This window comes from Panthera leo, chromosome E1 (genome assembly GCF_018350215.1).
Source record: "Panthera leo isolate Ple1 chromosome E1, P.leo_Ple1_pat1.1, whole genome shotgun sequence".
In the NCBI taxonomy this organism is placed as follows: Eukaryota; Metazoa; Chordata; class Mammalia; order Carnivora; family Felidae; genus Panthera; species Panthera leo.
Genome location: NC_056692.1, coordinates 1,644,547 through 1,659,401, shown reverse-complemented (window position 1 = coordinate 1,659,401; position 14,855 = coordinate 1,644,547). Strand labels below are relative to the sequence as shown.

General features: G+C 51.9%; 1 protein-coding gene across 1 annotated transcript; it reads left to right on the top strand.

The window, feature by feature from the left end:
• Positions 1–11,020: 11,020 nt before the first annotated feature.
• GP1BA (glycoprotein Ib platelet subunit alpha) lies at positions 11,021–13,844 on the top strand. Its single transcript, XM_042915221.1, has 2 exons — positions 11,021–11,332; positions 11,599–13,844. The coding sequence occupies exon 2, from the start codon at positions 11,605–11,607 to the stop codon at positions 13,429–13,431; it is 1,827 nt and encodes a 608-aa protein (XP_042771155.1). The 5' UTR covers positions 11,021–11,332; positions 11,599–11,604; the 3' UTR covers positions 13,432–13,844.
• The last annotated feature ends 1,011 nt before the right edge of the window (positions 13,845–14,855 follow it).

The following is a 14,855-nucleotide window of genomic DNA, read 5'->3' as shown; positions in this document are numbered from 1 at the left end:
TCAGTCGGTGATCAAGCGACTCCTGGGCTCGGAGTTGGGAGTTCGAGCCCCACGTTGGGTGTAGAGATTACTTCAATAAATAAACGTTGAAAAAAAAAAAGATAAAATGTTTATGACAGTACAAAGGTCCGTGAATAGCCGCATGGGTTTTGAAAAAGAGGAGGGAGTCACCCCGGCAGATATTAAAACATCCAACAGAAGTTACAGCAACAACAATTACACAAAAACCCAACTGGTTCTGCTTAGTTGCTAAAAACTAAAGAAAGGAACCGGGTAAGAGCCATGGAGCCACCTGTGTGACCACAGAAGTGTGATATGGGCTGGGTGACCTCAGGGGGTGACCTCAGGGAAGACCGGTTAGATTAGCAGACACGGGGGGCCACTGGGTGGCTCAGTCGGTTAAGCATCTGACTTCAGCTCAGGTCACGATCCCAGAGTTTGTGGGTTCAAGCCCCCCGTCAGCTCTGTGCCGACAGCTCGGAGCCTGGAGCCTGTTTCGGATTCTGTGTCTCCCTCTCTCTCTGCCCCTCCCCCACTCACACTCTGTCTCTGTCTCTCAAAAATGAATAAATGTTAAAAAAGAAAAAGATTAGAAGACACAAGTGGCTGCCTCCCTCTATAGAGAGAAAAAGAAATTAAGCCGTATCCCTATTTCATACCATACGAGAAAGTAAACTCCGGGTGGATTAAAGACTCTAAAACGAAAGGTGAAAAACTAGAAAGTTAACAGATGAAAATGTGGGGGAGTATTTTTGTGACCTTTGGGGTGGGACTTTCTTTTTTTAAAGTTTATTTATTATGACAGCGACAGAGAGGGTGCAAGCAGGGGAGGGGCAGAGAGAGTGGAGAGGGGAGAGTCTCAAGCAGGCTCCACGCTGCCAGTGTGGAGCCCGATGCGGGGCTAAAGCCCACGAAGCTGCGAGATCATGACCCGAACTGAAACCAAGAGTCGGATGCTCAACCGACTGAGCCACCCGGGCGCCCCTAGACGTGTCTTATTTACGTGGCCACACCCCCTTCAGCCCATGGAACAGGGTCTACCCCTGTAGAGCATGGGCGGTGTTTCTGAGGGCCTGCTGTCCCAAAGTTTGCCGGCTAGAGGGGTGGACAGATGTTAAAACAAAGTGTCACAACGGTTTTGTCAGGCCTATAGGAATTTACAATACGGTAACTAATCCAGTCTAGACGGCTCAAAGTCCACATTCCGCCCCACCGACCGAGGCCCACGCTTAGAGTCCGAGAGACCTCAGGAGAAGGCTCAGTTAGTGGCTTTGCCGTGAAAACACTGGGTAGAAACATTCCCTTCCAGCCGATAGCACTCAGGATCAGTTCCACGAAACCCCGCTTCTGAGTCTAATGTTCTGTTTTCATTGGGTTCTTTTGGTTACAAGGAAACGGAATGAACTGAAATCACCTAAAAATACGGTTTTACAATAATCGGCCCAGACGAGAGTCACCAACGGGTGCTGTACTTTGCAGGCCAGAGTTGAATTAGGAACAGGATATTTACATAGTGTCAGAACATCTCCCCACAAAAGTGCTTCTTAGCGAGAAAAGAGGAAACAGTATCTTGACGGTGGAAAAGCACGGTGGATTCCACCTTGACCAAGTATCAAAGTTAACAGCACCCCCGCAATAGGTCAAATTGATATGAAGTATTTCCCGATATGATGCCCCGAGAAAGCCACATCCCTTATGTAATAGTCACGCCAGAGAAACGTACGGCAAATCCAATTGTGAGAAGCATCAGACGAGTTGAGGGAAATTCTACACAGTCGAGGGACATTCTACGTAATTACTGGACTGTAGTTTTCAAAAATGTCAAGGACATAAAGAATCCAGACAGTTTGGGGACCTACGGGAAACAAAAGAGCTATGGTCCCGGATGGGTTTCTAGACGTGGGCAGGAGGAGCTACGAGGGACATTTTTTGGACAATTGACAAAATGGGAATATGAACTGCAGATTGGACCATACTGTCCCATCAGTATTGAATTTCCACATTAATAACCATACTGCAGTTCTGTAAGAAAATGCCTTTGTTTTTAGGCAACACATGTTGAAATTTAGTGGCGATGTCTCCAAGTTAGTTCAGGGAAAACCCTCGGAGACACAGGAGACACAGGAATAAAGCCAACGAGACCAAATGTTAACAAGTGGGGAATCCGGGCCAAGCCGATCCATAAGATCAACCCTCAGTCGGTATGTTTAATGCCAAGTGTGAGAAACTGAGAAGCCTGCAGAAGGTGGCAATACCCACCAGGGAGATCTCCGCTTCCGGCAAGATGGGTGTGTGCTTCGCTGTTCCGCCCATTAAATCCAACCAAATCTGGGACATTCTATATACACACAAGAAGTGAAGGAATTTGCAACCTAGAAACAAAAACGTTTATTGCAGGTGGGATGAGCCCTTTGTGTTTTTTCGGTTTTGTGTATAATTTTTTTAAAAGTTTATTTACTTATTCCGAGAGAGACAGACAGAGAGAGAGAGAGCTAGCAGGGGAGGGGCAGATAGAGGGGGAGAGAGAGAATCCCTAGCTGTACCCCTAGTGCAGAGCCTGATGCAGGGATCAAACTCATGAATGGTGAGATCATGACCTGAGCCGAGACCAGAGTCAGATGCTTCACTGACTGAGCCACCCAGGTGCCCTAATAGTAATAATAATAATAAGCCTGCTCTCTCCAGCCAGAGGACCAGGAAAGGGGTAGCCTGGCAAGGCAGAACTTGGGAAATGGCCACTCTATTCCAGACATTCTACCACGGACAAACTGTGGCCACCCCCACACCAGCAGCCAAAGGTTGAGCCTAGATTTGCACCCTCCCCAGGCTTGTCACCAGGTGCCCCAACATCCCTGCCGGGCTGGCAGACTCTCTGGGAAGGCCAAGTAGGGGAGCAGGGACTTTCACCCCAGCCAGCTGGTAACCACAGGGGAGCCTGGATACCCATCCCAGATTGGCCACCACGAGGCACCCTTCCCATCCCCACTGGGATGGCGTCAGGGGGCCCCAGGAGGGTCAGGACCGTCACTCACTTCTGCAGCCAGGAGGTCATCCTCACCCAGGTGGCTCCCAAAGGACAGAGGTGTTAGGGTTCTCTGGGGAATCTTTTATTTTTTTGATGTTTATTTATTTTTGACACAGAGAGAGAGAGAGACAGAGTGTGAGCGGGGGAGGGGCAGAGAGAGAGAGGGAGACACAGAATCCGAAGCAGGCTCCAGGCTCCGAGCTGTCAGCACAGAGCCTGACGTGGGGCCTGAACCCACGACCCGTGAGATCATGACCTGAGCCAAAGTCGGACGCTTAACCGACTGAGCCACCCGGGCGCCCCTGGAAAATATTTTAAAGCAGCCACGATAAAAAGGCTTTAACAAGAAATTATGGATGCACTTGAAAGAGATCAAACAGAACTTCAGCAAAGGCACAGAGGGTCTAAGGAACTAAATGGAGACTGCAGAGCTGAAAGGCATAACAGCTGAGATTACAGCTCAGGGAGTGGGCCCCACAACACAATGCGGGAGCAGAGAAAAGAACCCGTGACCCGGAAGATACGACAATAGAAATCACCCGTTCCGCACGACAGAAGGAAAACAGACTTAAAAGCACAAACGTCTCGGGGACCTCTGGGACTCTGACAAAAGATCTGACCTTGTGTCATCAGAGACCCAGAAACAGGAGGAAGAGGACGAGGCTGAAAAAAGTTCCCAGATGATGGCTGAAGACCGCCCAAATCTGGCAAGAAACAGACACTCACACGTTGCAAGAAAGCCAGCAAACCCCCAACAGGTCACGCCCAAAGATCAACTCCCCTCCGACCCAGAAACCGCACTCCGGGGGCATTTTCCCAGGAAAATGAAGACTTTGTGTTCCCACAAAAATCTGTATGTGAATATTCATGGCAGATTTATTTGTAACAGCCAACAACTGGGATCTGCCCAGTCGGCTTTCAGTTGGGCAGTGGGTACACTGTGGTACTCCCCGCAATGGAATACTACCTGGCAATAAATACCAGTGCACGCTACAAACCGCGAACCTCCAGGGGAGTGTGCCGAGCGGACAGGGTCGACTCCCAGAGGGCATATACTGTACGATCCCATTTATATAATGTTCTTTAAAAAAAAAATTGTTTTAACGTTTATTATTTTTGAGACAGAGAGAGACAGAGCTCAAGCAGGGGGAGAGGGGAGCACAGAGAGAGAGGGAGACCCAGAACCCGAAGCAGGTTCCAGGCTCTGAGCTGTCAGCACAGAGCCCGACGCGGGGCTCGAACTCACGGACCGCGAGATCATGACCTGAGAAACAGTCGGATGCTCAACCGACTGAGCCCCCCAGGCGCCCCAACATCCTTAATGTGACAAGAGGGCGGAAATGAAGAGCAGAGCGGTGGGAGTCAGGGGGTAGGAAGGAAGCGTGTGTGGGTATACAGGGGCATCGTGAGGGATCCTTATGGTGAGGACAATGTCAGTATCTGGGCTGTGATATTGGAACTGGGGAAAGGGCACGCGGGATCTCTTATTTCTTACGACTGTCTGGGAATCTATAATGATCCCAAAAAAAGTTTTATTTTTAAAAATCTACCTGAAATTTAAAAAATACCTTTGTGGGGGTGCCTGGGTGGCTCAGTCAGTTAAATGTCCGACTTCAGCTCCGGTTATGATCTCATGGCTTGTGAGTTCGAGCCCTGAGTCGGGCTCTCTGCTGTCAGCTCAGAGCCCGCTTTGGATCCTCTGTTTCCCTCTCTCTGTCCCTCCCCTGCTTGCTCTCCCTCTCTCTCTCTCTCAAAAAAAAAAAATAAATAAATAAATAAATAAATAATAAAAAATATTTTAAAAAAGAAAAAAAAGTTTTTAAAATACCTTTCTAAACAACACCACTTAGGGGTGCCTGGGTGGCTCAGTCGGTTGAGCGTCCGACTTCGGCTCAGGTTACGATCTCACGGTCCGTGGGTTCGAGCCCCGCGTCGGGCTCTGTGCTGACAGCTCAGAGCCTGGAGCCTGTTTCCGATTCTGTGTCTCCCTCTCTCTCTGACCCTCCCCTGTTCATGCTCTGTCTCTCTCTGTCTCAAAAATAAATAAACGTTAAAAAAAAATTTAAAAAATGTTTAAAAAAATAAATAAAATAAATAAACAACACCACTTAAAAAAAATGGGGTGCCTGTGTGGCTCAGTCGGTTAAGCATCCAACCCTCGATTTCAGCTCAGACCATGATCTCACAGTTTGTGAGTTCGAGCCCCGCATAGGATCCCTGCACTTGGGATCCTCTTTTCTTCTCTCTCGGTCCCTCTCCTGCTAGCATTTTTGTGCTCTGTCTCTCAACAAACAAAAAAAACACTTAAAAAAAGGAAAAATGGAAAATGCAATCTTTACCTCCTAAAGCTTATTATGTTGCAAGTAACAATTCCAACACCAATTAAAAAAAAAAAATTAGGTTTCCCGCTCAGTGATGTCAATGGTTTCTTTCCATTTAAAAAAAAATTATTTCAATATTTATTTGTTTTTGAAAGACAGAGCACAAGCAGGGAAGGGGCAGAGAGGGAGGGAGACACAGAATCCGAAGCAGGCTCCAGGCTCTGAGCTGTCAGCACAGAGCCCGATGCGGGGCTCGAACTCACAGACCACGAGATCACGATCTGAGCCGAAGCTGGATGTTCAACGGACTGAGCCCCACCCCCAGCGTCCTGCCATTTTCTTTTTCTTTCTTTCTTTCTTTCTTTCTTTCTTTCTTTTTTCTTTCTTTCTTTCTCTTTCTTTCTTTCTTTCTTTCTTTCTTTCTTTCTTTCTTTCTTTCTCTTTTTTAGTTGTAGCTTTCCTGACATTAGCGTCATCCTAGGACCTTATCCCCTGTGATCATAAAACGATTCAATCGCTCATCCAGGGTCACATATTTCCTGCCCACATCCAGAGAAAGCATGCCTACTTCAGTCACCCCACAGAAGCCTTGGGCTTCGTTACGAAGGGACCCACTTACCTTTTCTTTCTGACCCTGAACCAGTCTCGCTCTCACGGTGGGAGACTCTGACCAGCTTCTATGAGGATACTTGTGTGGGTCCTTGTGACTGGCTGAGGCCCACTCACGTAGCTCGAATAGAATCATTCCCACCAAGAATCCTAAGGGTGCAGTAGAAGTGCTTTTTCAAAAGAAAAAAAGGAAAGTTGAGTGGATCTTGAGTAGACCTCCAACTAATGTTTCCTCACAAAGCTCTTTAAAAATGCACCTCGGGGGCACCCGGGGGGCTCAGCCGATTGAACATCTGACTTCGGCTCAGGTCAAGATCTCGCGGTTTGTGAGTTTGAGCCCTGCATCGGGCTCTGTGCTGATGGCTCAGAGCCCGGAGCCTGCTTCCGATTCTGTGTCTCCCTCTCTCTCTGCCCCTCCCCTGCTCACGCTCTGTCTCTCTCTATCTCAAAAATAAACAAACATTTTTAAAAATTAAAAAAAAAAACATCAGATGGCATGATGCCATACTCAGATGAAAGGTATGAATTAAGTGGATTTACCTAAAAAGCAGGGAAGATTGAAAGTAAGTGAACTAAGATTTCAAGAACTCAAGAAGGTAGAAAGGGAACATGAAAGTAAGCTCAAGGCCCGAGGAATTATTAAAGGTGGGAGTAGACATTCATCGTCAAAGAGAGAGGGGAAAAAAAAGAAATCAACTAGTAAAATTAATAAATCTGGTTCTTTGGCTAGTCCAATAAAATAGATTAATCTTTGGCAAGTCCGATGAAGAAAAAAAAAATGGGGGGTGGGAAGAAAGAGAGAGAGAAAAGAAAAAGAAAGAAAATACAAAAAACATTAGGGGTCACGACTACAGACACGGAGATTTTAACACATGGTACAAGTGTAAGTGTTCAAACGTGCAATACTACATTTGAACAGCTACATGAAATAGATATTTTAATTAGAAAATATCAATTAATTGGGACACCTGGCCGACTCAGTCAGTGGAGTATGTGACTCTTGGTCTTGGGGTTGTGTGTTTGAGCCCCACATTGGATGCAGAGATTAAAGATAGAATCTTTAAAAAAATATATTAAGAAAGAAAATATCAGTTACCAAAACTGACTCAACATCAGAACTGACTTAAGGGGGGAGGATCAAAAAATTTGACTCAAGAAACCTCAACAGACCAAAAATTATAGTAGGAATTGGAAAGGTATTCGGGAAGCTATCTCCCAAATGGCATCAGGTCCAGATGGTTTTATGGGTCCACCTAACCTGCATTGAACAGAAAATTCCTATAATCTCTAACTTATCCAGAGAATATAACATTTTCTAACTTAATTTATAAGGGCAGCATAACTCTGATAACAAAACAAGACAAACAGAACTCAAGGTGGCTCAGTCGATTAAGCGTCCGACTTCAGCTCAGGTCATGATCTCACGGTTTGTGAGTTCGAGCCCCGCGTCGGGCTCTGTGCTGATGGCTTGGAGCCTGGAGCCTGCTTTGGATTCTGTGTCTCCCTCTCTCTCTACCCTCCCCAGTTCATGCTCTCTCTCTCAAAAATGAATAAATGTTAAACCAAATTAAAAAAAAAAAATCTATGGGCCACTTTTATTTTCTAACTTAGATGTAAAAGTTTGTATTTTATAAGTAGGCTCCATGCCCAATGCAGGGCTTGAACCCACAAACCTGAGCTCAAGACCTGAGCTACTATCATCTATAAAGAACTCACCAAACTCCACACTGAAAAACAAATAATCCAGTGAAGAAATGGGCAGAAGACATGAATAGACACTTCTCCGAAGAAGACATCCAGATGGCCAACCGACACATGAAAAGATGCTCAACGTCACTCATCAGGGAAATACAAATCAAAGCCACACTGAGATATCACCTTACGCCAGTCAGAAAGGCTAAAATGAACAAATCAGGAGACTATAGATGCTGGCGAGGATGTGGAGAAACGGGAACCCTCTTGCACTGTTGGTGGGAATGCAAACTGGTGCAGCCGCTCTGGAAAACAGTGTGGAGGCTCCTCAAAAAATTAAAAATAGAACTACCCTACGACCCAGCAATAGCACTGCTAGGAATTTACCCAAAGGATACAGGAGTGCTGATGCACAGGGGCACTTGTACCCCAATGTTTATACCAGCACTTTCAACAATAGCCAAATTATGGAAAGAGCCCAAGTGTCCATCAACCGATGAATGGATAAAGATGTGGTTTATATACACAATGGAATACTACTTGGCAATGAGAAAGAATGAAATCATGCCGTTTCCAACAACGTGGATAGAACTGGAGAGTGTTATGCTAAGTGAAATAAGTCACGCAAAGAAGAACAGACACCATATGTTTTCATTTGTATGTGGATCCTGAGAAACTGAACAGAAGACCGTGGGGGAAGGGAAGGGGGAAAAATAGTTTCAGACAGAGAGGGAGGGAGGCAAACATAAGAGACTCTTAAATACGGAGAACAAACTGAGGGTTGATGGGGGGGTGGGGGAGAGGGGAAAGTGGGTGATGGGCATTGAGGAGGGCACCTGTTGGGATGAGCACTGTGTTGTATGAAAACCAATTTGACAACACATTATTTTTAATAAAAAAATATAAAGAAAAGATTTTCAAAAATGGAAAAAAAAAAAAAAGACCTGAGCTGCTATCGAGAGACAGACGCTTGACCCACTCAGCCCTACCCAGGCATCCCTAGATGTAAAAATTCTAACTAAAATGTGAGCAAGCCAACCTAGGATTATATTAAAAGAGGGGCGCCTGTGTGGCTCAGTCCGTCAAGCTTCCAACTTCGGCTCAGGTCATGATCTCACGGCTCGTGGGTTCGAGCCTTGCGTCGGGCTCTGTGCTGACAACTCAGAGCCTGGAGCCTGATTCGGATTCTGTGTCTCCCTCTCTCTCTGCCCCTTGCCAGCTCACACTCTGTCTCTCAATAATAAATACACGTAAAAAAAAAAAAGAATAATTCATAATGGCCAACTAATGTTACTCCCAGGCATTCAAAGATGCAAGATTAGAAGAAAAAAAAAAAATCAGAACATTAACATGTGAAGAAACTAAAACACTGGATCATTTCAGCAGGTGCCAAAGCGTATGAATCCCTCGTTTCTACGTCTGCAAAAACCTTCAACGTGGGCATCTTCGAAGAAGCCGACGCGGCCTCCTCTTACAGAAGCTGGGAAAACGCCGTTGGCTTTCCCGGGCTCCCTGGCAGCTGGGTCACCGGCTTACGACCCGTCCCCCTCACACCCAGCCCTGGCTTCCCAAGGCGGTAGGTACCACGTCAGGGCAGGGAGGCTGCGCTGAGTTTCCGTATCAGCAGCTGGAGCAGCGCGGGCTCCAGCGACCCGGTCTCGTGGCAGGAGCAGAGTTTTGCTCACCAGACTCGTTCCGCAGCCTGGCCCTATTCCAAGTCTGGTTCTCTAGCCCCTTAGCGGGTACAGCCCGGGGAGGAGCCAATGTATTTTTAACAAACTCCCTTTCATTCTAAGTCAGCCTGAATGTTCTCCGGGGCTCACGCGAAACCCCTGACCCATACAGATGTAGCAAAGCTCAGCAGCCCCAGGGGCCCTACTCCACACCCTGGTGTCTCTCTCTCTGCAACTTATCACCTCACTTCCTGCTGCTTGACTCCTTGCTTTCTCCATGGTTTCAGGTACTCTTTGCAGCAGGCTAATGAGATAAATGGCAGATCTGGACATTCACTGCATCTGGCTCAAGTGTCACCGGTGCTGAGCAGACAGGAGCAGGCCCATGACGTCCCTTGTGGGGACAGTAGGTGGGACATGTTAATCATCGGGAAGAGAACCAACAGACATGGCAGCTGACTTTCTTATGGGCACCCAACCTGGTCTTGGGAAGCTTTTGTTGTTGTTGTTTTGTTTGTTTGAAGTAATTTCTACACCCAACGTGGGCCTCGAACTCATGACCCTGAGACCAAGAGTCACATGCTCCACCAGCCGAGCCAGCCGGGTACCCCAAGTCTTGGAGGTCTTAAAAGGCTTTCCAAAGGAAGAAGTTCTGGGCTGGAACTTCCCAGATAAGTGAGGGTCGGGCAGAAGGGAGGCCAGAGTCAGGAGACCAGCTGGGAGGCTGTTGCAGTGGGGTGTAGAAAAGAAAATGGTATCTCAGACTGGCGATGGTGGCGGTGGGAACAGGAAAAGTGGATTTCAGAGAGATTAGGAGCTGAAATGAGCGTGACTAGTGACAGGTTGGACAGGGAATGAGAGGGGGAGGGTTCAGGGTGGCCATCAGGGATCTGTTGGTACTGAGCGGCCAAATGCGTGGACGGTGGTACCATTCGCTGGGTTGGACAACAGGGGGAGTATCTCAGTTTTGAACACGCAGCTTCAATGCCTGTGGGACATCCAAGGATTCCAAAGGGCAGGGGGACCTAGGGGTTTGGGTCTCAGGAGAGGGGTCTGGGCTAGACATAGGTTTGAGTCACTGGGGTGTAGGTGTGGTTGAAAAGCAAGGAAAAGAACGAGGGTGATCCCAGGTGTTTGTGTAGCACAAGAGGAGGGGGGTGCGCCTGGGTGGCTCAGTCGGTTGAGTGTCTGACTTCAGCTCAGATCATGATCTCACGGTTAGTGGGTTCGAGCCCCACATCGGGCTCTGTGCTGACAGCTCGGAGCCTGGAGCCTGCTTCGGATTCTGTCTCCCCCTCTCTCTCTCTCTGCCCCTCCCCACTTGTGCTCTGTCCCTCTCAAAAATAAATGTCAAAAAAAGGGAAAGAAAGAAAGAAAAGGAGAGGGCCAAAGGCCAAACTCCGGGGGTGAACTTCTCACGAAGGGCCAAAGACGAATCTACAAAGAAAGTCCAGCCAGAGAAGAGGAGTGTGCGTCATGAGTCCCGAGTGGAAGAGACGCTGGTGATGTGGGTCGCAGAAAACACGTTAAGATCATAACGGAGAAGCGCCCAGTGGGCGTAGAGCGCTGGCACTGGCGACCTCGGCCAGAACTGAGCCAGTGGGTTGGGGGTGGGGTGGGGGGGACCATGCTAGAGACAGGGGGAAAAGGCAGAGGGAGGTGAGGGTCAACACTGGCGACCGTAAGAAGACAACAGTGAGGGGCAGTGAGCGGCGGCCGGAGGCTTAAAAGCCGGGCGAAGGTGGTGGTTGGAGTCCAGTCCCAGTCCGCCCGGCGGGAGAACGGAGCCACAAGGAGCGCGGGGGACAGTCGTGGGAGGAGATGATAAGGGCCTGTGTCCGGGAGGGAGACAGCTCCCGGGTCACAGGAGTCCCTATCGGGCTGGCGTTTCCTCCCCCTCCCCGAGCCCTTCCTGCCGCCCGCCCGAGCAGGCCCTCCCTGGAGCTGGAAGAGCGAAGGACGGAGTCACCGTGGCAGCAGCTCTGTGCCTTCGGAGGTCTTTGCGCTGGCCCGTAAGCGGGACTTGGGGGCTGGGGGACGGGGGCCCCGAGGGAGGGGTGAGGACGAGGACGTGGTGCTGTCCAGGCTTTGGGGGGCGAGGGTGGGAGAGGGTAGCGGCGGGGGGGGGGGGGGGGGGCGGGGACAGGACGAGTGGGAGCTCGGTCGGCAGGGGTCCCAGAGGCTGGGGGTGGGAGTGGGGGGCTAGAGTCTGGGCGGGGCCTAGCGCCCCAGGCCCAGAGGTGCCCGCTTAAGCCCCCCCCCCCACCTCCCCGGCCAGGCCCCCATGCCTCTCCTCCTGTTGCTGCTGTTGCTGCCGAGCCCTTCCCGCCCCCAGTCCGTCTGCGAGGTCTCCCAGGTGACCAGCCAGGTGGAAGTGAGCTGTGACAACCGGGGGCTCAAGGCGCCGCCTCCCGACCTGCCGGCCGACACGGCCATCCTCCGCCTGGGCGAGAACCCCCTGGGCACCTTCTCCACGGCCTCCCTGCTGTCCCTGACCCGGCTCGCCCAGCTGCACCTGAGCCAAAGCCAGCTGACCCACCTGCAGGTGGACGGGACGCTGCCCGCGCTGGAGACCCTGGACGTCTCCCACAACAAGCTGCGAAGCCTGCCCCCGCTGGGACGGGCCCTGCCGGCGCTCAACACCCTCGACGCGTCCTTCAACGAGCTGACCTCGCTGCCCCCTGGTGCCCTGGACGGCCTGAGCCAACTCCACGAGCTCTACCTGCGCGGCAACAAGCTGAAGACGCTGCCGCCCGGGCTCCTGGCGCCCACCGCCCGGCTGAGGAAGCTCAGCCTGGCCGACAACAAGTTGATCGAGCTGCCCCCCGGGCTCCTGGACGGACTGGAGGAGCTCGACACCCTGTACCTCCAGGGGAACTGGCTGCGGACCATCCCGAAGAACTTCTTTGGGGACCTCCTCCTGCCCTTCGCTTTCCTGCACAGCAACCCCTGGTACTGCGACTGCGAGATCCTCTACTTCACTCGCTGGCTGCAAGACAACCCCAACAACGTCTACTTGTGGAAGGAGGGAGTAGACGTCAAGGCCATGACCCCCAACGTGGAAAGCGTGCGATGCGTCAACTTGGCCAACACACCGGTCTACACCTACCCGGGGAAGGGCTGCCCCACCCTCGGGGATGCGGACATAGGCTACGACGAGTATGAGGACGAGGTCCCCTTCACCACGGCTGGGGTCATGCTCTTCACCAACGCCAAAGCCCGCACAACCCACTGGCCCCCACTCTACCCAATGTCTGCCGATTATCCACACAGCCAGACGCCCTATCTGTCTTCTACCCAAGAGTCCACTGAGAGTCAGAATATATCCGTGACCACCCCGGAACCCACCACGACCCCCCCCACCGTGCAGCCCCCCACGACCCCCACCACCACGGAGCCCCCCACGACCCCCACCACGATGCCCCCCAAGACCCCCCCCACCACGACCTCCCCCACCCCGGAGCCCCCCACGACCCCCACCATGACGCCCCCCACGCCCCCCACCACCACGACCTCACCCACCCCGGAGCCCCCCACGACCCCCACCACCACGACCTCCCCCACCCCGGAGCCCACCATACCCCCCACCACCCCAACCACCTCTGAAATAACCACATTCTTAACCAGCCCCAAAGTCACCTCATTCCTTACTACCTGGCCACGTGCCACAACTACCCTCCCAGAGGCTCAGGGGGTGGCTCGAGAGAATGCACGCAGCCCCAGAAACGACCCTTCCCTCGGCCGGGACACGTGCTGCCTCCTTCCCCTGGGCTTCTACGTTTTGGGTCTCCTCTGGCTTCTGTTTGCTTCCGCGGTCCTTATCCTGCTACTGGCCCGGGACCGCCGGGTGACGCCACAGGCCCTGGCCACAGCCACATACACCACGCATCTGGAGCTGCAGAGGGGGAAGCAAGTGCCCGTGCCCCGCGCCTGGCTCCTTTTCCTTGCAGGCTCACTGCCCACTTTCCGCTCCAGCCTCTTCCTGTGGGTGCGGGCTAACGGCCGCGTGGGGCCTCTGGTGGCAGGACGGCGGCCCTCAGCCCTGAGTCTGGGTCGTGGTCAGGACCTGCTGGGCACGGTGGGCATTAGGTACTCTGGCCACAGCCTCTGAGGCTGGGGGGGTGTGGGGACCTTGAGAGGCTGTGATGTGACGGCTTTCCTGTCGGGATCTAGCTTGGGGGGGGGTGGGGGTGGTAATTACTTTTCCTTTATCCGAAGCCTCTTCTCCATAGCACGGGCACAACCTTGGCAAAGCCGCGGGGGTGGTGAGATGCGGGAGCCAGGAGCTCATAGAACAAGGCTCCCCACGCTGCGGCGGGGGAGGGTCCCAGACCGCTAGGCTATTGCCATCACCTTGGGGACGCTTCAGGAAAAAGGAGATGCACCAATCAGCACTCTCACACGTGTGTACTGAAAAGACCTGGAAAGAGACATATCGAGATGGGAGCCCGGGCGCCTGGGTGGCTCAATTGGTTAACACTCAGCTCACGATATCGCGGTTCGTGAGTTTGAGCCCCGCGTCGGGCTCTGGGCTGACAGCTCGGAGCCTGGAGCCTGCTTCAGATTCTGTGTCTCCCCCTCTCTCTGCCCCTCCCCTGTTCACGCTCTGTCTCTGTCTGTCAAAGTATAAACATTAAAAAAAACAAACGTGAGCCCTGATGACCCCTGGGTAGCATAAACACAGTGGTTTTATTTTCTTTTCCTCCGCTTAGCATTTCCTAAGTTTTCTACCGCTGTAAGGTATTTGTGTTTTTTTAAAAAAAAAAAAAAAAAAAAAAAAAAAGCTTCACGAAGAAAAGTTGCTTTCCTTTGGAGAGGAAAACGGTGGCCTGTCTGAGGCCCCACTGCCCCCACCCTAGTTGGATCACTCCTCACCCAACAGCCTGGCAACCCACGCCCCCTGCCTCCTCCAGGGGGGCAGCCCCTCACCACCGCGAGCACTGGTGTCAGCTCAAAACCTAAGTTTCCCTGGAGCTGCCCCCGTGCCTGGGGCCTCCGAGGAGCCAAGGCGGGGCCTCCTGCTCTGCTCAGGTCCGAGGCACGGATGGGAGTGGGGCTGGTGATGTGCCCACCTTAGTGTGTTGTACCGAGTGGTCTCAGTGAAGCCTCCCGCTCCTAAGCTAGAACACAGGCAAACGGAACCCACTTCCCCCCTGCTTCTCTCGACTCTGCCCTTTCCCCAGCGCGCCGAGCCGGGCTTTCTCTCCTCTGGGGTCGCCAGCCCAGCCAGGGCTTGCAGCCCGGACAATGGGAGTGCAAGCTGAGCCTTTCTGGCTCCAGACCCCCTTCTCCAGATGGCGCCAGCTTGAAAACCTGACCGCGCTCCTCTCCTGCCTGGAATGCCTCCCTGGATACATCGATCTTGAGCTTGGCCGTCAAGGGCTTCTATGCGCCGACCCAGCGAACCTCTTGCAACAGGCGCCTCACCACCTGTGTTCCAGCTGTTGCAGACCTCCAGATCACCGGCTCTGCAGCATTCTCCCTCTGAGCCTCTGCTCTCCTGCCGGCCAGGAGCGCTGCCCCATCCAGCCCGAG